Here is a 21,207-nt window from a genome sequence, read left to right on the forward strand (position 1 = left end):
TGGTGACAGCGTTCGTCCTCTAGGTCATCCTCAGGAGGATAAAACGAAGCATTATTTTCAATCTGGAAACAAAGACTGCGGTCTGGAGAATATCAGGACATATAGTTTCCAGATACGGGTAGACTATGTAAACTGGTAGGCTACTGGTGGAAGGCGAACCACTGCAGGTGGAAGGTGAAGAACAAGACTGTAGTTGGGGTTATCTCAGCCATCGTTGAGCCCCGCTGCCCGCCGCCCGCTGCTGCGAGGCACCACCACCACGAAGCACCACCGACCGGCACCGGGCAGCCGGCGGCGGGCAGCGCATGGTTCAGTCTACTTGAGATTGATGTTGAAGTGGAAGAAGAAAAGACGTCGGAGAACCAGACGCAGTCGTATGTGCGTTCATAATATCGTCTGGAGGCGCAGACAGCTTTTGGCCGGGATAATATGTATTATATGATATTATTTAGATATAGAGCTCCAGGACTGTAACGCAAGTGTTGTGCATTTCTTTGTTATTTGGATAACCGTTCTGCTGTTGGTGTTGTGGCGCATAACACGTCGGACTCTCGTCTCTGCTATTTCCACAACGAGACTCGTAGTGGGGGTTATCTCGGCCATGGTGGAGAGGGAATTGGGGGAAAGGAAGTAAAAGCTGGGTCACGTTTTGAACTACACACACACACACACACACACACACACTCTTTTTTCCATCTAGTTTCGACTTGGTTTCTGGATTGTTGGTGCCGTTAAAGTAGTAAACGATAATTAATGCTACTACGCGTCTGTAACAGTGTAAATAATTTCTTTTATTTGTTAAATTCTGTTAAACTTGGGACTCCAACCAACATTTTTGTATTTTATTCTGAAAGTCCACGGCGGAAGTTTGTGTTTGAAAGTTTAGAAGCAACCAAGCTTGCGTTGTGTTCGAACGGACTACGGCTGATATATATATTATATATTATATGCGAACACTGGTTGTGTGTTGTCCCATGTTGCAGCAAATAAACCAGTCCAGTGCTCCACCCAACCTGCCTCCGTGAGTTTTATGCAAGAAGCAGAAGAGCTGCGGTGTACCCAAGGTCACACGTCCATCAATGTCGCTTCCACCGATTCCCGCCGACTGTGGTTGCTAAGATAACGAGTGGACGGAGATATAAGGGAATAACGTCACTCGTTTTCAATACATGTGAGTTACATATTCATTCAACATGTATTCCTAGCCTTTATCCTACCCATATTACTATATAGCACTGCCATATTATATTTTTTTAATTATTTTTTTTTCAGCATGATAACGACTTGATTAGTCCAAGTTGCTATGTCAAGTCAGCTACCTAACTAGCCGGCCTGCAAAACTCACCATCACCCTTTATGTCTTCTCTTTCAAGCTGGCCCTCACAAACACCACAGTCCAGTACACGGACGGACATGTACTGGTCTTCACCCCTTTGGACAGGACACTCTGTCCTCATCTCTAAAAACCTGCGTCATGTCAGAAAGGAACGTCACGGTCGCTCTGTGGCAAAAACGACCGAGTTCATCCGCATAAACCCACGGCTTGACTTTCGCGCCGGCGGTAAACGTTTCCTTGGTATAAGCAAGCTCAACCAATCAAAGACGTGGCGTCACATTTTAGGATTGTGGGTAGTGTAGTGCTTTAAAAGGACATCGCGAATACAATTTTAACGTGGGGCTTCTACAGGAGCATATACCAGTTCGTTTCATAATCTCTTGGCTCGTGGTAGGTATACCTTGGATGATAACGAAATTAAGGATTTAAAGCAAAACCTCTTTGAGATATTTTAAAGTGATTTCCCATCCGAAACCAACCTGTTGTCTCAGGTGTACACACACGAAACACGTTACGGTAAAGACAGAAATCGAAACCAATCAAACACCAACACTGCAAAATAAAGGAAGTAGTCTGTGAAAACCAAGGTAGATTCTTGTTGGTCGATATTGTATGTTAAAGTAGCCACATAACCCATGCTGACCGCAAACTATGGAAGGTAAGCTGTGATAAAGTACCCTTGGATTTTTTTTCATCATTTTGGTGTACACTATTGAAATTCACATTGTTTTTAGAGGTCATGTATACTGTAGTGGTCGGTCTATACTGTGCTGTTGTAAAGGAATCTAATCTATCTCTGTAGATTAGATTCACTCAAGTATTCAACGTTCAACCATTCCCGTCTGTGATCGCATGAATTACCTTTCCCACGGTTCCATAACACTATACAGTTTGTCTGTTTTATTACTAACATGTTTCTGCCTGTGTGGGCATATTATTTATAGGACTCGGTTGGCTTCCATCCCTGGTAGTCGTAGACCTAGCTTTTCAATGTATCGTCTTTGGACAAAAGCCATAGGCGTACGATACGAAATACTGCTACGGGTTATATATATATATATATATATATATATATATATATATATATATATATATATATATATATATATATATATATATATATATATATATATATATATATATATATATATATACAGGGTGCGATTTGCCGGTGGGGATGGTGGGGATTATCCCCCCCTCTGGTTTACACGTCCTACCCTCTGCTGAATTATTTTTATCCTCGGTGGGGATAAAAATTATCCCCCCCACCCAAAGTATTTTCACCATTACATCGTAATAATTAACAACCAAAATACACAGGGTCCGTCTTCATTTTGAAACATTTTAAAATGTTTCTCAAAATTATCCCCCCCTCTGGTTTTTTCACAAATCGCACCCTGTATATATATATATATATAAATATACACACACACACACACACAGTGTGTGTGTGTGTGTGTTTGTGTGTGAGTGCATTCAAAACACTGCTTAAAACTCACCCTTTAAATTGGCCTATAAGGCCCTTTTGGAGTATGGCTGGTTTAAGCAGCCTCACCCGGCCTGAGTCAGTATGATTCGATTCACGAGGCTGGTAGAGGCTGCACACCTGTTTTGTGTTGAACACAAAATCCCGAACCAAATCCTACGCTCCTTCTGTTCTTATGACTTTCCCTTTTCCACTCAGTCCAATCTTGCCTTCTGATATATTTGATCAGGGTGGAACCCCCACCGAACACAACTGAAGGATGATGATGATCCCCAACGGTTCTGCCACTAGCCGGGACAGCAAATGGCCCCTCATAGTGAGGGAGTAGCAAGTCGTTGTGCACGGTCTGGGGTGTATGGTTTAACCATGTCCTGGTTCTAGGATGGGCCAGAGCTCTTTGCAGCATGGTAGGCAAGTGTCAGTGACTTGAGTTGGATTCCAGCAGCCACCGGTAGGTAGCCACTGCAGGGTCCGGACAGTGGTGTAGTATGGGAGACCTTGGGTAGGGTGAAGACCAGCCTGGCTCCTGCATTCTGGATGAACTGCAGGCTGAACGGCAGATGCAGGCAGACCAGCCAGAAGGGAGTCGTTTTTCAACTGAGCTTCAGTTGCAGATGCAAAGAAATACACTCACAGCAAATGTATATTCCAGATCCTCCCCCTGGCCCAACAAGGAGCTCCGCTCACTTTAAGTGGCAGGCCGCCGTCTGGAGCGTCAATGTAAGAGAAGTGGTCTGGCGAAACAGACAGATGTTTCAGCAGCACCAACAGGACTTTAAAAATGCACTGAACTGCCACTATTCCAACAGCATCAATAATGGAAGGGGAATCACAAGAGTACTGTTCTCTACAGAAAACAGGCTCTTCTGACCTTCTAACTCAGGGGCCCATTGACAGAACCATTGTCAATATTGTTTCCTCACCCCCCTTGCTGTTGAGATGCCCCCCACCACCCTTGTACACCCAGTGGTAAACCTCTCCCTCTTTTCCACCATAGATATAGCTAAACCAGTTAGCTCGATGAGGTAACTAGTTTAACAACCAAAGTTTACGCCACTTTTTGGGACTCATCTTATTGAGTTGTGGCAATTTGAACAGACTTTGTGGCAAAATGATCAGTAGCTATCTGTGGATGTCAGATGTTAAGAGATGTAGAGCATTTTTTGTGAGCAAAGAAACGTATATGTTTACCATTTCTCTTAATGCGTCAGGACTTCGATCTAAACCTGTTAAGAAGAATTCAAGCAGTAGCGGAACGGGGAGCCGTCCTGGTGAGCTTTCCTCGTCCTCGTCTCTGCCCTTCAAAATGCCTGCTAGTGACGGGATGCTGGGTGAGTTGAAGTCTCCTAGTTTTAGGAGTAATAAGTCTACCTGCATTACCCTCTAGTTCAGGGATGGACAACTGGCGGCTTTTAAGAATATATATTTTGTAACCGCAACTGAATCAGTCATTGTAATTGCACTGTTCACCGATAGAGGATGATTCCTATGCAAACAATCTCGGGGCCCTGGGTCTTCCTCATCAGCGAGGAATAAAGACAGAGAGCCATGGTGATGAGCAGTGCAGAAATTAAAAGAAAACTTGATCAAGAAAACCATACCTTTACTTAATGTTGTTGGTTCAATAAACATACAGACATATATCCAAATACTTTTTTCTTATTTAGAATTGTTTTGTTGCTTCTCTCATATCCGACTAGTGGAAGTGCGCGTTCATGTGGCCCTCTGATGGTGATGATGAAAAATTGTGGCCCTCTTTATCTTGAAAGTTGCCCATCCCTGCTCTATATCATCCAGATCCAAACCCCAAAAATGCATACGAACCTAACACTTAATATACCACAATAACGAGAAACTACTTATTTTCATGGAAAGTTTCCCTCATATAGCATATTTTGAGATACACACTCTTATTGATGAGATATGTTGTGGGGACATGGTGGAATAACAAACGGTTTAATATTTACAGAGGTTAAGAAGAGTTTAATCAATGGCTCCTAAATTCTGAGGTCAATAATTCGGACAATGTGTTGAACACCCTGCTTCAACTATCGTGTTTGCACGCCGTCATTCTTATATTGCCTTTTGATTACTCTTCCATGGGAGCTTCAAAGGATCCGTTCTGAATTTGTTAAGACAGTTCAAATCTCAGTTATCAGAGGTCTCCTGGATGACCTTTTGCAGCAGAAAGTGTTCAGTACTGAGGACAAGAAGTCTGTGATGGAAAACCAGACGATCAGAGCATGTCTGATCGACATGGTGATCAGGAAAGGGGAGAGAGCAAGTCGGATAATGATTGATAGTATGAAGAAGAGGGACAAACACTTATGCTCAACCCTGGGTCTGATCTCTTCTCCTACTGTTGTTGTGGGTGAGTTGTTGAATGTACTTTTTAAAGAAACAGTCACTGCCAGCAGGGGATCTTCTTGTCCTTTTATCCACTGGAATCCAGTGATTCATTATCGAATGCTACCTCACACTTGGAAGGATTTTGTGCAGGGTTTTCATCGAAAGACTGACAATCCTTTTTCATGTCCTAGCACTTGGGGACGACAAGACGGTAGTAAAGCCAAAGGAAAAAACGAGAGGTAAGTGCTTTACTGAGTGCTGCTGTGTTCCTTGGCTCGTTGGTGTTGATGCTAGTGTGACAGGATAGCTTTTATAGTTTGGTAACCCTCAACTTAACCCCTCACATCCATTTCTAAAGGGGTAATATAAAAATAATTGTTGAGTGGTACATCATCAGAAGGTCGAACTTGACCTTCCTGATTGGGTTTTGTGTGTCTTTTTTAGGAGACAATAAAACCCTCTCCGCAGGGTGGGATCTGTCTGGTAAGCTGCTCCAGGACGTTGCAAAATCGCTGGGACGGAAGTGGGAGCAGGTGGCCCTCCACCTGGGGCTGAAGAACGAAGATCTGGACGAGATCAAGAAAGAAAAGAAAGATGAGTTCATGCAGAGACGGAACATGTTGCGGCTGTGGAAGGACCGAAGACCAGGAAAGGCCACAGCAGAGGACCTGCTGAGAGGTCTGGAAGACCTGGAACTACCGGTCGAGACTCGTCGGTTATTGAGAGGTAACGTACTTCACCCCCACACAGTGAACGTCTTTCATGCATGAGCATCGATCTATGGAACTCTGGCTAATGAGTGGACTTTTGTTGAGCTTTGTGTCGGACGAGTTTGGTTACATGGTTGTAAAATGCCATGAAATCAGCCGTAATGCCTTACCTGGTAATATTTACATAAAAATATATAGATATACACAAATAAAAATAACTTTCTCCATCACTTGATTCTTTAGTGTAGCACCTAAAGCAGTTTGCTTATTTGATCAATTGTATGTAATCACTTTTTCCTTTACTATTGGGTTTGCATCTTACTAGTTCAATCAAAGTTCAATTTTGTGTAATAGGTGCGCTGCCACCAACATTAGATCTGTAGGTGGCGTCGTTGTAATGATACTTGGGGTTAGGGTTATGTCTGTTTCCATGCCGTGTGCCGCTGCTTCCAGTGAGGCTTTAAAGTAGTCCTCTAAGGTGCTGTTGGCAGCGTTACCTCGATAGTGACCATCGGTCAGGACTTCTCAGAGTCCGACCTCAGCCAGCATCCAGACCGAGCAGCCGGTCAATCCGGTCCCATTACACACGTCGTGTTGTGAATACAATAGTACGTTATGAAATTTAACGTTTTCTGTTGTTTTCTATTATCAATAGATTATTAGTTGCGTTGAATATTCATTGTAGCTGGAGATTATGCAAATCCTGTCCCCAGTTTAATTAAGTTTCAATTGTCTTTCGAAAAGGAATAAATTATTGTGAAAACGGCAAATGTTGTAATGTTTTAACCAAAATAATGTCTGTCCAAACCAAAAACTGTCTTGAAGTTGATGTTTGTTTCCAAGTGAGTAACATCGGCAAACGTTCCGGATCACTGTCCTTCAAAAATCAGATGCCAACCTTATGAGTAATATGTTTCAAAACCCCTGGCATAGGTGGTATTGGCTCTGTGTGCGTGTGTCAGGGTTGCTACTGTTATCCTTTCATTTAGGCTAACACTGAATACAAAACCAATCACTGCTGAGTACCAAACAGTGACGCCCTGAGACTATTAACTAAACACTAATTATGTGCTGTTGCAGATTTACAAAAATCAAAAATGGAAAGCAGTAGCTCAGGTACATTTGTACTTTGAAATAAGCCATAAGTTGAGCTTTCAACTAAACTCCCCATGATTCGTTGAGGAGGTGCTTTCAGACATTTCAGAGTTTGATTGATCCCCCTTTCACAGCGACCAGTCTCACTGAAGACACAGCAAGCATGTCTTTGATGGACAGGTATGAAGAGGAGGACTGTTCTGATTCAGGTAAGAGTAGTGGTTCTTCTGGTTCTTCTGTCATGCTACATACCTCCAGGCTTCTCAATACCTCCATCTTTTTCTCTCTTCTTGTTCTTTCTTTTTGCCAGACGCCAGTGTATCATGAGGCCAACTGGTATTGGAGGGCTTAATGTACACATTACCCTTACACTGGACATGCTGTCGTTTTTTGGTGTTCCAATCGGATAGTAGGATAACCAGGCAAGTTTAATCAGCCATAACTTCCCCCTTCTCTTCAGGAGAGCAGAGCCAAGGACGAAAGAGCAGTCAGCCAGGTGGGCTATGGAAGATGTTAAAACTATTAAATGTTGTTTTGGATCGAGCCAAAATATTCATATTAATAAAAGCTACTGTTGTTGACCAGTAATCAATGTATTGTTAAGTTGAAACAAGGATTATAATTTTCCCATATAGACAAAATGATATTGGTTTAATGTTTGCGTACAGCCTGCAATTAAAAAATTAAAACTAATGGAAGCCAAAAAGTGTAAAGATACCAGCAAGTCATGAGAGGGTTCCTCAAAACCCTTTGGTATAGGCTAAAAAATAATACAAAACCAATCACTGCCGAGTAACAAACAGTGACTCCCTGAAACTATTAACTAAACACTAATTATGTGCTGTTGCAGATTTACTATCAAAAATGGAAAGCAGTAGCTCAGGTATGTTTGTATTTTGAAATAAGCCATAAGTTGAGCTTTCAACTAAACTCTCCATGATTGGTTGAGGAGGTGCTTTCAGGCATTTCAGAGTTTGATTGATCCTCCTTTCACAGCGACGAGTCTCACCGAAGACACAGCAAGCATGTCTTTGATGGACAGGTATGAAGAGGAGGACTGTTCTGATTCAGGTAAGAGTCGTGGTTCTTCTGGTTCTTCTGTCATGCTACATACCCCCAGGCTTCTCAATGCCTCCATCTTCTTCTCTCTTCTTGTTTTTTCTTTTTGCCAGACGCCAGTACTGAGAGTGAAGAAGATGATGAAGAGGATGAAGGTGAGCAGTGTTACTCTTCCATTGAGCTTTGAGTCTTATGGACGAGATGATCTGAAAACAGAAGTATTTCACTGGGGGTTAAAGAAATATATCCTGGTTCACTACACCAGGAATGCTGCCTGCCAGTGTATCATGAGGCCAACTGGTATTGGAGGGCTTAATGTACACATTACTCTTACACTGGACATGCTGTCGGTCGTTGGTGTTCCAATCGGATAGTAGGATAACCAGGCAAGTTTAATCAGCCATAACTTCCCCCTTCTCTTCAGGAGAGCAGAGCCAAGGACGAAAGAGCAGTCACTCAGGTGGGCTATGGAAGATGTTTAAACTATTAAATGTTGTTTTGGATCGAGCCAAAATATTCATATTAATAAAAGCTACTGTTGTTGACCAGTAATCAATGTATTTTTAAGTTGAAACAAGGATTATAATTTTCCCATATAGCCAAAATGATATTGGTTTAATGTTTGCGTACAGCCTGCAATTAAAACTAATGGAAGCCAAAAAGTGTAAAGATACCAGCAGTTCATGAGAGGGTTCCTCAAAACCCTTTGGTATAGGCTAAAAAATAATACAAAACCAATCACTGCCGAGTAGCAAACAGTGACTCCCTGAAACTATTAACTAAACACTAATTATGTGCTGTTGCAGATTTACTATCAAAAATGGAAAGCAGTAGCTCAGGTACATTTGTACTTTGAAATAAGCCATAAGTTGAGCATTCAACTAAACTCTCCATATTTTGTTGAGGAGGTGCTTTCAGGCTTTTCAGTTTGATTGATCCTCCTTTCACAGCGACCAGTCTCACTGAAGACACAGCAAGTATGTCTTTGATGGACAGGTATGAAGAGGAGGACTGTTCTGATTCAGGTAAGAGTCGTGGTTCTTCTGGTTCTTCTGTCATGCTACATACCTCCAGGCTTCTCAATGCCTCCATCTTCTCTCCTTGTTTTTTCTTTTTGCCAGACGCAAGTGCTGATATTGATGAAGATGATGAAGAGGATGAAGGTGAGCAGTGTCACTCTTCCATTGAGCTTTGAGTCTTAATGACGAGGTGATCTGAAAACAGAAGTATTTCACTGGGGGTTAAAGAAATATATCCTGGTTCACTGAACCAGGAATGCTGCCTGTCAGTGTATCATGAGGCCAACTGTTATTGGAGGGTTAATGTATACATTACACTTACACTGGACATGCTGTCGGTTTTGTTACTGACAGTTATTATTTATCCTGACAGAGGAGATGCACGTCGAGTCACAACCTGGAAAATGCAAAGCAGCTCAGCAGGTTAATTTCAACCAAATACATTTCTTTCCATTACATTTGCATAAATTACCTTAAAGTTAAGATAAGTTGTGTTGCTCTTTATTATTGTTTGCTTCTGATTTTTTACAGAGCCCTGAGTATGTGAAGGTTACTCCAACAGAGATTTTAAAGCGGCGCTTCAAGTGAGTGACATTCGGTCCTGACATCAGTCCCATGGTGTTATCAGAATAATATCGTCCAAACTCGTGTGTGTGTGTGTGTGTGTGTGTGTGTGTGTGTGTGTGTGTGTGTGTGTGTGTGTGTGTGTGTGTGTGTGTGTGTGTGTGTGTGTGTGTGTGTGTGTGTGTGTGTGTGTGTGTGTGTTAGGGTACAGCTTGAAGGCAAGGGGACCTATGAGTGTTCGGCTACAGGTCTGGTGTTTGAAGTGTCGGAGCAGGCTATGGTCCGCTACTCGGTCCTGACGTGGTTCGAATTCGATGAGTTTCTCAAAGACTCCTGGAGACCTGCTGGATCGATTTGGAATGTGGATGTGGTCCACAACGATTCATCTGTGCTCAAGTTTATCCATTTCCCACACTCTCTGTGCCTTTATGGTAAGAACACACTGTGACTGTGAAGAATCTCTGTGTGCATGGCAGCTTTGGCAGTGTTTGGTTGTACCAACCATTTTGGTTATTTCTTGGTTTCAAATTGGGCTGACACCCTCAGCTCATATTAACCCTTGATACTCGAGATTTGGTTCACTATTCTTTATTCCCCCAACATATTTCTTTTGAATTTAATATTATTAATTAACATGGAACTTTGAAGTTCTTTCTGTCACAAGTTTACTATTCCTCTTGTTTTCACATTTTATAAGATCCCTGCCTTTTTTTAGATGCAAAATAAGAAAAAAAGAATCGCTACATCAACTTTTAATTTAATATTTATTGATCTACTTCACATGTTTTTCTCTAGACTAAAGTACATACTGGCTGTTATCATTTCCCAACAGGCTAGAATAATGTTATGTTATGCTAACGTTTCCACAGGACCTGAGCATGAGCTGAGCTTCAGTGTTCTGCTCGTAAAGGGCGGCCATGCCACCATTGAGTCGACGGTGGACTTCACGGCGAGCCATGTTAAATGGCCCGTGTCCTCGCTTTCTCGAGTGGGTCCCATCATTCCGAGCAGTCTGCAGGTGAAGCACCACGGGGCTGTGCTGGTTTACAAGGAGCTGCTGAGAAAATGCCGAAAGGACCACATCTTCCGCGTGTTTTTGTCCTTGAACAACGTCTCTGAGATCAAGGTGACGAAACAAAATGGACCAACGAGTCAGTAATGGGACGAGAGTCCCTGTGTGTTGATAAACAGAGTCATGGATAGACGGACAGACTACACTAAACTAGGCTTTGCTAAAATGAGCTAAGCTGTAATAGACCAAGCTGGGCAAAACTGGGCTAAATTAAGGGATTGACTAAAAATAGGCTGGACTAGGCTAGCCTAAAACGTGCTAAACTGGACTGGGCTAGGCTAGACTGCACTAGGCTAGGCTAGATTACTCCATTTAACATCCTCTCTCGAGTCCATCTGTCTTTGTGATCTTCTTTCTTGACAATAGCTCAAGTCTCCCATATTAATACCTCCCTCGTCCTCACGGCCATTGGTTTCTATACATCCTGGTCCTGTGTCTGCAGGCTGTTGAAGAACAGATTCAACCAGGTTTTAAGCAATGGATCAAGATTGACATACCACCCCTCTGTTTGCTGGAAGAGAAGGTCTACCACCTCACAAGCGAGCCAGAAGGGCAAATTGAACCCAAGGTATGTGTTGTGCCCCCATTTATCCCTATTTATGTACCTAATCCTGCAATGAAAATGTTTTGTGCAGTTCATGAAGAGAAAGTTTATTGAAAAATGTGTGTGTGTGTGTGTTTGTGTGTGTGTGTGTGTGCGTGTGTGTGTGTGTGTGCGTGTGTGTGTGTGTGTGTGTGTAGAATCAAGGATTCACCACTGCAGTGTTGGCGTCTAAGGGTTTTTTTGTAGCACGCTTCAGCAAGCTTCAGCATCCTCCTTTCAGATTGTCTCTCATGGACTCAGACTGTGATGAACCTTTGTGGTCTGCTAAAATCAGAGGAGGTAACCAATAGACACAATTAGTATGTTTTTTGTGGTTTGCATCGTAAGACTCTGATGATCCTTTCTATGGCAAATTCTAGAGGATTGGAACGGCGAGAAAGGTTCTCGGTTGAAGATGAACCAGCTGGCCAAAAACAGAGGGAGAGGTACACTTTTCTTTGTGATGCTGTGTTCTTTGGATCATTGTTGGTGTTCCAATCGGATAGTAGGATATTAGGCACGTTTAATCAGCCATAACATCCCCCTTCTCTTCAGGAGGGCAGTGCCAAGGACAAAAGAGCAGTCACTCAGGTGAGCCATGGAAGATGTTTAAACTATTAAATGAGACATATTATACCACCAGGTGTGAGTGTGATTAGCATTACAAGACGTTTCGAAAATCTGCCACATAGGACATCACTAGTGGGCATGTCCACCTAGATCTGTGCTGGATAGATCAGTCTACCAGCCTACCCAGTGGACTGAAGTAAACGTTGCTCATCTATCCAGCACAGATCTAGGTGGACACGCCCACTAGTGATGTCATATGGGGCAGATTTTTTAAACGGCTTGTAAGGCTAATCACACTCACACCTGGTGGTATAATATGTCTCCTTTAAACGTTGTGTTGAATCGAGCCAAAACATTCATGTTTATAAAAGCTACTGTTGTTTATCAGTAATCGATGTATTGTTAAGTTGAAACAAGGATTATCATTTTCCCGTGTAGCCAAAATGATATTGGTTTTATGTTCGCTTACAGCCTGCAATTAAAAGATTAGAACTAATGGAAGCAGAAAAGTGTAAAGATACCAGCAGGTCATGAGAGTGTTCCTCAAAACCCTTTCGTAGGTCTCTGTATCTTGTTTGGACCAAAGCTCATCTACAGATTAAAGTGATAGGAGATAGGATTATTCTCAACACTAAATTGTTGATGGTTTATCTTCACGAATGAAACACACGTCTTAGACATTTGTTATGTCAAAGAAAATATTCTAACCTATAAAGAATCTGCTGTTAGCCTTAAGGAAGTGTGAGGGAAAAACTAAAGTATATGGAATCGGCGCAAAGCTGCGTTACTATAAACTATGGAAGGTAAGCTGTGTTTATCTTAATGCACAAGGGACAAAAAGCCTTTGAACATGCCTGGCCTTCTGTATGATAGGCAATTATTTTCTTTAATTATTGATCTGAACTGGAAAACAAGATTTAAACAAACTATCAGGGTCGTTATCGGGACCAAGTTGGGGCGATAAAAGTTCTTATCTTATCCCAATAAAGAAGAGTTTAATTAATAAACTATCGTGTTTGAACGTCGTCATTTTATATTGCCTTTTGATTTATTTTCCAGAGTTGCTTCGAAGGATCCGTTCTCAATTTGTGCAGAGAGTTTCAAACCCAGTTATCAAAGGTCTCCTGGATGACCTTTATACCCATGAAGTGGTCAGTACTGAGGAAAAGGAATTTGTGATGGAGAACCAGAAGATCAAAACGGACATGGCACGTTGTCTGATCGACATGGTGATCGATAAAGGGGAGAGAGCAAGTCGGATAATGATCGATAGTATGAAGGTTAGGGACAAGCACTTGTGCTCTGAACTGGGTCTGATCTCTTCTCCTGCTGCTGCGGCTGAGTTGTAACTATGAATTTCCTTTTTACAGTCACTACCGACTTTGTTTTGACAAGACATTACATTAATTCAGCTGACATATTGTTGATATCATGTTTAGAATATGTCCTCCTTCCTGTGGTAGTACATGTGTACTAAGCTGTACCTCCTATATTCAGGTATAGATAGGAATTTTGAAATATCATTTTTAAGTAACTTATGTATGGTCTCGGAACTGTTCACATAGATGTTTACAGTTTCCCCAAGAGGCAGCTATAGTTTTGTTTTTTAATATATTTTAAGTGTTCAGGTGGATGCTATACGCAGCCAGATTTGCAGATTGGCTGCGGTACATGATGGACAAAACTTGACAAGATCCACAAATGCATACAGACGAGTTCACATGTGGTAATCTGATGTGAAAGAGGGTGTGGATTTTAAGTTACAAAACTTTAAGTAAACTTTATGGATTTGTGCATCGTGACTGAAAGTTCTGAAAGTTTGTTTGGATATCCTTTTCACAAAGGAAAAGTAAACAATATTTGTAGTTTTTGGTAACGAAATGTGAATTGTCTTCTGTGGGTAACAAGTTACTCACTTCCTTTTACATGCATGGTGCCATCTGCAGGTGTATGCTATGACCGCATCCAGATTGGTACACATTGGACAAAACTTGACCTTGATTGCAAAGCTAAAGTAAAAAATTTATGCCAGCGGGCCATGGGGAGGCCTTAGACTGTATGAAACAGATCAGGACCTTATACAGTTTATGGTTAGCACTAGCAGAGGAAAACTATTGTTGCTTCTTTGCGGGGGAGGTCATACCTTCAGTGGGATCACAAGAACACCGTGAGAGCCTACGAATACTACATGACAGGTCGTCCAGACCATTGTGTGGGTACTCTTGACATTTGCACCCAGTTGCTGGGTAGGTTGCTGCAATGATTAAAAAAACTAATGATAACCTGTCAGCATAACTCACCACAGAACTCCTCTGGACTGAATGCTGCGTATACACAGAAACCTTAGAAAACCTCTAAATGATCCATGATTCCTACACCTTTCCAAAGGAAACGCTAGATTAATTCCATTTTATACGTTCCAGGATTGACAAACATTGATCTGTTTTATCCCTTTTCTTGATAACATGCTGGCAGGATGTGAATAACCTGATGAAAGTGTGTGGAGTCCAGCCATTTCAGAGAAATCTAAAACTCTACAGAGCGTGGAGAAATACATTGTCCCACTTTTGTCTCCAGGAATAATCACCCGCTTACTACATTGTTCTGCTTCTTTTATTGAACATAAAGGCAAAAAAACAACACACGTCTTGCACTGAAGTTGAATTTAATTTTGGGTTGACACCGTTTTTGTTCCATCGTAACCTACTGGATAATTGTAATCAAGTGCAATTGTATTCAAGCCAGTAACAGTTCAGAACAATAACAGGCACGTCTTGTGCAAATTGACCAGCATTGGAATAGCTCCTATAGACACAGAATACAAACATGCCAGAGGAAAACGATACAAAATCATTTGTTATTGATATTAATTTGGGAAGATTCTCCATGAGAATGATGTCCATTCACGGAAACAATGTAGAAATCAACACTGTATTCGTTGCTGTGAAGAGACTACCAAAACTGAATTTGGTTAACATTCAGTCCTTTACGCAAAAGACAACACATTTTTTGTTACTACCAACAAAACATTAGCCTATTTAATAATGGAGCAGACGTTGTGCATTGTCACTTTAACTTAACGTTTGGACACCCAAATGATATCAAGTTCAGTGTCTTAGACCAGGATTAATCCTGTGCTGAATTAGGATAGCACTATCGATTAAAGGGTACGTTGGACACATTGCATGTGTTCTTCAGAATGACCAGAAGACGATTTCTTTACTTAATTTAACATTGTCGGTCCAATAGTATATGCATTTGTACCAAGCATAGGTCCTTCCACTTGTTCACAGTACATATCAAAGCAAAGTAAACTAATATCACTAGTGTCAACTACCCAGAAACCATTGCGCTCGCTTGATTGGCGGTTGGTTATTGTTTTGCCATGGTTTTGTCGGACAGGACAGACATTAGTGTTTTTGATGTGAAGGATTTACTTGCGTCCAACAATTACGTTCAGACGGAGGTTAAACACAAACCTGACCTCAAAGCTATCTTTCAGTTTTTGAAAGTGTTACGATGCTTTCGGATCTACCAATTCACTACATGAACTAAATGTACACTGGGAGTAACATGGTCGGTGATCCGGTGTATGGTAAAGCAGTAGTCTTCCGCCAGGCTCTGAGAGGATGTGTGATCGGGTGGAAACTACTGGAATCAATAAGAGCCAATCGTCATCCGACAGTCATTCACAGTTTAATTTAACATATTGGGCAATAAGCCATGTAGGATGAGGTTCAACTGATGCACACCCATTAGATTTCTTTCTTGTTTTAACAGCAGATGAAGGCCACAGACCCGATTGAAGGGGCTCAGTGTTGCGGCTTCTGCCACACAAGAACTTGCATTCTGTAGCTTTCCGCCATTATACAATCAAGGGACGTTTGGGAAATCTTGTGAGACCTAGATTGAATAACATTAACAAAACTACCCCAGTTGCATTCAAATGGCAACTAGTGAAAAGTAAACTTACTTTAACATACATATTAAATAGTGTGAAGTCCATGCAATGCGCATGGCTGGTTTGCATCAAATATGGTATGTCATTATTTGTGTATGGGAGACATCGGCCACCAGTGCATTCTTGCTAAAGTTACACGTAGAGGAACTCACTGCTTCAGCGCAACCAATCACCCAGACTTGAAGAGCAAGATGGCCACTTGGCCCAGGTAGAAGTAAATAAAATGCTTTGTTTCATGGGTAACATAGCTGCCAAAATTTCTCCCGACGATGCAGTGCCAGGTCGGGTTATATTTCTTATCAAACTCCTGAAACGATCAGAAGGGAAAAGGTGAGAACAGTTCGGACCCATGCCTTAGATCCTTTGCGGAGTTGAAAATGGAACTGATAATAAAATACAATTTTAGATGTAGGCTAAAGAAATACGGTCCTTGCTCACCTTCTTGATGTATGCTGCGATGTCTTTCTCTATGTTATATTTCTCCATGGCCTGGGTGGCACAATCCACTGCATCCTGCTGCATGTCCTCGGACATGTCGGCATTTTTGATCACGGCCTTCCGGTCTGTCATGATGGCTGCTGGGGAGACACAAACATGAAACCGACCCCTCACGTGGTGGCTGAACGTGACGGACCAATGGCATACGTGCTGTCGTGGGTCGTGGATACGCAGACATTAATCGACCATTTGGAAAAAATGTGTGATGATCCATAACTAGGAAACTCATTGCATCTTTTGCCTCAAATAATTTCGTCCCAGGCGGCATGGGCGTTGCTTAGATGCTCTGTGAAACTTGATCCAGGTGGAGTTAAATTACTTGGCCAAATCACTTCGCCATGTAGGCAGGTTCTCTGGACTGGAGAGGCGTCAAGAGGACGGTCCTCCCTCGGTTAATGGCTCATTAGTTTCAAACGTTTGCAACTCCCTGACGGCTACACAGTGATAACAATAATGACTCGTAGCATGGGTCAAGTCATGGAAGCTACAATAATTAACCGCCATTAGAAATCGACAGCTGAAGGATTCAAACCAAACGGGCCACCACATCAATACGTCGCATGCGTCTCCCGAAGCAAACCACACTCACCTTTCACCGGACTCTTTGGATACTTGTGGTGTCTGGAGATCAATTGTACTGATTTACCAAAGGCTAATAAGCTTTCAGATTTGCACAACCATGTAGGTAGTCCGTCGGCTATGCTACGAATCCTCACCCGCCCTTCACTCTACGCTGCGCCCCTCTCATTGGCTGAGCAGCTCGCCCTCCGTGTGTTGTGAGCATTCTCCTCCTGCTCCCATCTGCCAGCATCTTATTTCAACCCACAATGCACCACTGAGGGTACAACACGGTGGGGGGTTATTGTCGCTACTGTATAATGAAATGCCTTTATTTGACCATGTTAAAAAGATCAAAGCAGTGTATGTAATATGGCATTTTCAGTTGAAAAGGTTTGTATATATTTATATCATTTACACCATCTTCTGCCTGATTTCTTATCAGTTACAGCAGTTGCTCTCCAGAATAATTTCAATGGACCCTGTGAATAAGGCAAACCACTCAATTCACATTTTAAAAGTTTTTATTGAAAATGCTAAGAGAAAAGAAAATTAGGCAAAGATACAAACTACTACCCAAATGACATCCCAAAACCACCCAATTTGATATCCCTCATACCAGGCATCTACGATTCCATCCTGTGATCCAACCTCCTGGTCCTCAGTTTCGTTTCCTTGTAAATAAAGCCGTGTCGATAAAAAAAATTAAGATAGGCTAGTAAAAAAAAAAAAAAGTTGCTCTGGGACTCCATAATTAGTTCTTAACTCATTTGATTCCTGGAGAACGAATCCTGTTCCAAGCATCCATCCTTGCCTATCCCTTCCCTAATCGATCCACTCATCCAGCGGCAAGGATTGGGATCCACTCCTCCAATCAAAACCTTGAAATACCAGGAAGAAAATCAGAGGAAACCGTTAGAATAAATGTCAGATCTGGGCCTAATCCATTTTTTTTTTATGATCACTCATGACTACACATTGTTTGACGAAAATGCCAATGAGCACCATGTAACTCAAATTGATGAAACTATGTATAAAAGGGATTCAACTCTCCCAGGGGAAAGAAACAAAGAAACGGAACAATTTAGATTACATGTGACCATAAAAAGCTTACAAGGTCGGAATAATGTCACATGTTTACAAAGTACAACCTGGCCTATGACCAGGGTAGCCGTTAAGGAAAAACAAAAAAGCAATGCACAGCACATTGAGCTTCAGGACCATACAGACACCAGGGAAAACCTCAAAGTAGGGTATGAGCGTACCATCTGACTGCTCCTGCTCCTCAATAGAGGTCCTATCCTGACCATACAAATGACATGTGCTCCACACTGGTTTTATTCCAAATCATTGTTTAATCCTTATCTTCAGATGTCTAAAGGAAGACACAAGGGTAAAATACAGTTAAAGCAGAGTGACCCCAATCACTCCGTCCAGAACATCCCCCCCCGCCACATAATAAAAAAATTAAAAAAGGCAACTTTCCAACAATTTCAAAAACGTTGAGGGCAAGTTACTCAACCTTTTTGAACCCGATCACAGCACAGTTTAATGTTGCAAATTCTGAGAAGACGGGAAATTAACTAAAAACACAAAAGGGGGGGAGGGGGCAAAAACAGATGGACAAAGCAGTAGGTGGGGTGTGGGGCGGAGACACCTACATCCAAATACATCGAGACGTGAAATGCAGAACAACTTAAAAGAACAGTTGACATCTGGAAAAAACCGACAAGGGGTAAAACGGCGGGGGGGGGGGAGAGAAGGGAGAGCGAGAGAGAAGGGGGTAAGGGGGGGGGGGGGGGGGCATGGGGCGTTCAGATAGGGTAGCAGAAGAACAAAAAAAAAAAAAAGCCGAAACACTTGGAAAAGATTCAGGAGCGGGACCGGCTTTGCCGGGGGGAGTAGCGCGGCGATCCTCGGCCACGGGTCCGGGAGTTGCTGCGGCTGCGGCTGGCGCTGCGGCTGGCGGCGCTCCTGCTGCGGCTGCCGCCGCGGCTCCGGCTCCGGGACCGGCCGTAGCTCGGGCTCCGGGGGCCGTCGACTTTCACGCGAATGTACGCGGTCTCTCCCTGGGTGACAGAAGAGAACTTAGCTTCGGAGGACAGCGGCCCCGCGTGGCGCAGCGACATCACCACAGACGCCGCTTTGAGAGGGGTGGGGGGCGGGGGTGGCACTTACCTTGGACAAGAAAAACTTGGGGGGGGGGCAAAAACTAGAATCCCTAGAGCTACTCGAAGCGGCACACATACCTCGTGCGAGCGGAATTTGGTGTTGTCCAGTTTTCTCACGGCGTACGTCATGTCTTCCTTGCGCACAAACTCGACCACGCCGGTGCCGTCCCTGAAGACGTCGGCGTAGCACACGTCTCCCGCCTCGCGCATGTGGTCCTTCAGGTCCTGCCAGCTGCCGCTCTGGGGAAGACCTGCGCACGCACACACACACACAAATATTGTTAATTCCATGAGGGAATTTCAGGAAACCCAAATCGCTGACATTCCCAAAACACAAACTAAAAGGCAATTTACAGCAATGAAAGTTCCCATTTGTGACAGTCAGTTGTTTATTATTTAGGAAGTGAGAAGGGTGAACAGATCGTTTTTGTTTATATTTCATAGAACTTAATTCCAACTACTGATTAGTCTTTTCCTGTACCTTACATGTTCAAGATTACTCCGGGAAGGCATCCCCATTCCTTTCGCGTTAATGACTGATTGGTGAACAGGCGGTGTCATCATCTGACAGTAGCTGCTGATGCTCAACTCAACAAAGTAACACGCAGAGTTGGAACAAAAGCAGAGACAATGGTTTATGTCTTACCGGAGACAATGACTCTGTATTCGGAGCGCCTGGATGGAGGCCCGTATCTGCCCCTTGGAGCACCGATGCCGCCGCCACCTCCACCGCCTCTTCCTCCATCACCACCGCCGCCGAATCCTCCTCCTCCGCCACCCCCACCTCTCCCCGACCCCCTGCCGCTCCGGGGGAACTCAACGCGGAGTCTGTAACCATCGTAATCATAGCCGTCGCGTCCGTAAACTGCGTCGTCTGCGTCCCTGTTGGGAAGAGAGTAATGGCCAGGGTTGGAGCGCGAAGACACCGTCCAGTGGTTGAACTTTAACTTTAGGAGGAGGTAGATTGGCCGCACATCTGATATCCATAATCTTCGGCTACGTTAGCGACCGCGGTCATGTCTGCAGGTCCACCCTCCATTCATCGGCATGCACACAAAACATGCATGGAAACAGTCGCACCGAAACCATTCCCTGGGACGTGTACTTGCAAGGCAATCAGTCCCAAAGAAAACCAGTGCTCCCAAGACCAGTGGCGGTGCAGCGAGGCGTGTTTGCCCTCGATGCCCACAACAATGCACACAGTAACGTTATGCCGCCGGCATGGGGAGATAACATGCTACAAGGGGATGGTGCTCACGTCCTAAGGTCGCCCCCAACCAGCACACCCGCCCTGGGTCACATCTACAGCATGCAGCGGCTCAAATACCAGGTTTTAGAGGACTAAACGCACGCAATACTGGCAGAGAGCGTCTTCTTTGAGGCCCTTGAGCATCCTCGGCGCACGCGTGAATTAGCCCCACAACATGGCTAACGTAGCCTAGCATGCTAACTAGCGTTAGCCCATTACCTGGGGTCTTCGAATTCAATAAAGGCGAACGGGGGTCCCCCTCTCCGGTTCTTCAGGTCGATGTCCCTTATCGCTCCGTATTTGTAGAACACGTCCTCCACGTCCTTGGTGCGAATGTCAGGCGGGAGGTTCCCCACGTAGATCCGGCAGTCGTTGTTCCCCGCGGGTCCTCGCACAACGCTCCCCGACATGGCGGCTAGCCGACTAGCTCTCCGGTCTACAAGCTAACCCGCGTTAACGTGTGTTGTTATCTGGTCAGGCGGCGGGCACGCGGAGAACGTCGTGCACGGCTCAGATAACGTGCTTTTTGATATCTCCCAACGGTCAAAAATGAAAACGGGAGGGACCCCAGAATAAGCCGCAGCACGTTTGGTACTCCGCCCCCCGAGTCTGCAGGTTTACTACGAAGAGAAGCCGATCCCGCACGCCGCTCGTCGCCTCCCGGTTCCTTCAGGCCACCGCGCGTCTTCTTGGAGCTCCAGGATTCCGGAAACGTGCATATAGGGAGAGCGAAAGATTTCACCACTTCCGCAAAACTAAATAGTGCACTAATTGGACAGGTTAATTAGGAGTACTCCTGTTACTTTGCGTTTTATTAATATTGACTTCAATTTATGATGATTTATCTCAATATGATATTTAAAGGAACACTGTACACTAGACCTATGTATTACGCATTCATTCAGAAATACCTTTCATGTAGACCTA

General features: G+C 43.6%; 3 protein-coding genes across 8 annotated transcripts; 1 reads left to right on the forward strand and 2 right to left on the reverse strand.

Moving 5' to 3' along the window:
• Positions 1-1,654: 1,654 nt before the first annotated feature.
• LOC307073322 (caspase recruitment domain-containing protein 8-like) lies at positions 1,655-14,483 on the forward strand. 5 transcript variants are annotated; one of them, XM_079733069.1, is made up of 22 exons: positions 1,655-1,726; positions 4,034-4,153; positions 5,363-5,410; positions 5,616-5,897; positions 7,111-7,185; positions 7,437-7,472; positions 7,827-7,859; positions 7,973-8,047; positions 8,149-8,190; positions 8,460-8,495; positions 8,842-8,874; positions 8,986-9,060; positions 9,157-9,198; positions 9,428-9,477; positions 9,586-9,638; positions 9,823-10,049; positions 10,488-10,744; positions 11,133-11,258; positions 11,432-11,573; positions 11,654-11,719; positions 11,829-11,864; positions 12,903-14,483. In XM_079733069.1, the coding sequence occupies exons 2-22, from the start codon at positions 4,129-4,131 to the stop codon at positions 13,190-13,192; spliced, it is 2,049 nt and encodes a 682-aa protein (XP_079589195.1). In that variant the 5' UTR covers positions 1,655-1,726; positions 4,034-4,128; the 3' UTR covers positions 13,193-14,483. The 5 variants fall into 5 exon arrangements, with proteins under 5 accessions (XP_079589195.1, XP_079589194.1, XP_079589192.1 ...); XM_079733068.1 differs by lacking the exon at positions 1,655-1,726 and adding an exon at positions 1,891-1,994; XM_079733066.1 differs by lacking the exon at positions 1,655-1,726 and adding an exon at positions 1,913-1,994 and having other exon boundaries at positions 3,052-4,153.
• A 29-nt stretch (positions 14,484-14,512) lies between these two features.
• Positions 14,513-17,017, reverse strand: dynll2a (dynein, light chain, LC8-type 2a). 2 transcript variants are annotated; one of them, XM_079733070.1, is made up of 3 exons: positions 16,892-17,017; positions 16,243-16,382; positions 14,513-16,111 (listed from the first exon to the last, which is right to left on the reverse strand). In XM_079733070.1, exons 2-3 carry the CDS (start codon positions 16,372-16,374, stop codon positions 15,974-15,976), a joined length of 270 nt encoding a protein of 89 aa, XP_079589196.1. In that variant the 5' UTR covers positions 16,375-16,382; positions 16,892-17,017; the 3' UTR covers positions 14,513-15,973. The 2 variants fall into 2 exon arrangements, with proteins under 2 accessions (XP_079589196.1, XP_079589197.1); XM_079733071.1 differs by having other exon boundaries at positions 16,243-16,379; positions 16,892-17,013.
• A 388-nt stretch (positions 17,018-17,405) lies between these two features.
• On the reverse strand, positions 17,406-20,957 carry srsf1a (serine and arginine rich splicing factor 1a). Its single transcript, XM_079733977.1, has 4 exons — positions 20,500-20,957; positions 19,678-19,913; positions 19,110-19,282; positions 17,406-18,929 (listed from the first exon to the last, which is right to left on the reverse strand). The coding sequence occupies exons 1-4, from the start codon at positions 20,688-20,690 to the stop codon at positions 18,732-18,734; spliced, it is 798 nt and encodes a 265-aa protein (XP_079590103.1). The 5' UTR covers positions 20,691-20,957; the 3' UTR covers positions 17,406-18,731.
• Positions 20,958-21,207: the final 250 nt, after the last annotated feature.

This window comes from Pollachius pollachius (genome assembly GCF_949987615.1).
Source record: "Pollachius pollachius genome assembly, chromosome: 3".
Lineage (NCBI taxonomy): Eukaryota > Metazoa > Chordata > Actinopteri > Gadiformes > Gadidae > Pollachius > Pollachius pollachius.

Coding starts and splice junctions, on each gene's coding strand:
- LOC307073322 (XM_079733066.1), top strand. CDS start 3,934: ATGATCAGTAGCTATCTGTGGATGTCAGATGTTAAGAGATGTAGAGCA. Junction 11,259..11,431: donor AAGGGCAAATTGAACCCAAG/GTATGTGTTGTG, acceptor GTGTGTGTGTAG/AATCAAGGATTCACCACTGC. Junction 11,574..11,653: donor GTCTGCTAAAATCAGAGGAG/GTAACCAATAGA, acceptor GGCAAATTCTAG/AGGATTGGAACGGCGAGAAA.
- dynll2a (XM_079733070.1), bottom strand. CDS start 16,374: ATGACAGACCGGAAGGCCGTGATCAAAAATGCCGACATGTCCGAGGAC. Junction 16,112..16,242: donor TCGCAGCATACATCAAGAAG/GTGAGCAAGGAC, acceptor TGATCGTTTCAG/GAGTTTGATAAGAAATATAA.
- srsf1a (XM_079733977.1), bottom strand. CDS start 20,690: ATGTCGGGGAGCGTTGTGCGAGGACCCGCGGGGAACAACGACTGCCGG. Junction 19,283..19,677: donor ATACAGAGTCATTGTCTCCG/GTAAGACATAAA, acceptor GTGCGTGCGCAG/GTCTTCCCCAGAGCGGCAGC. Junction 18,930..19,109: donor CCAAATTCCGCTCGCACGAG/GTATGTGTGCCG, acceptor TCTGTCACCCAG/GGAGAGACCGCGTACATTCG.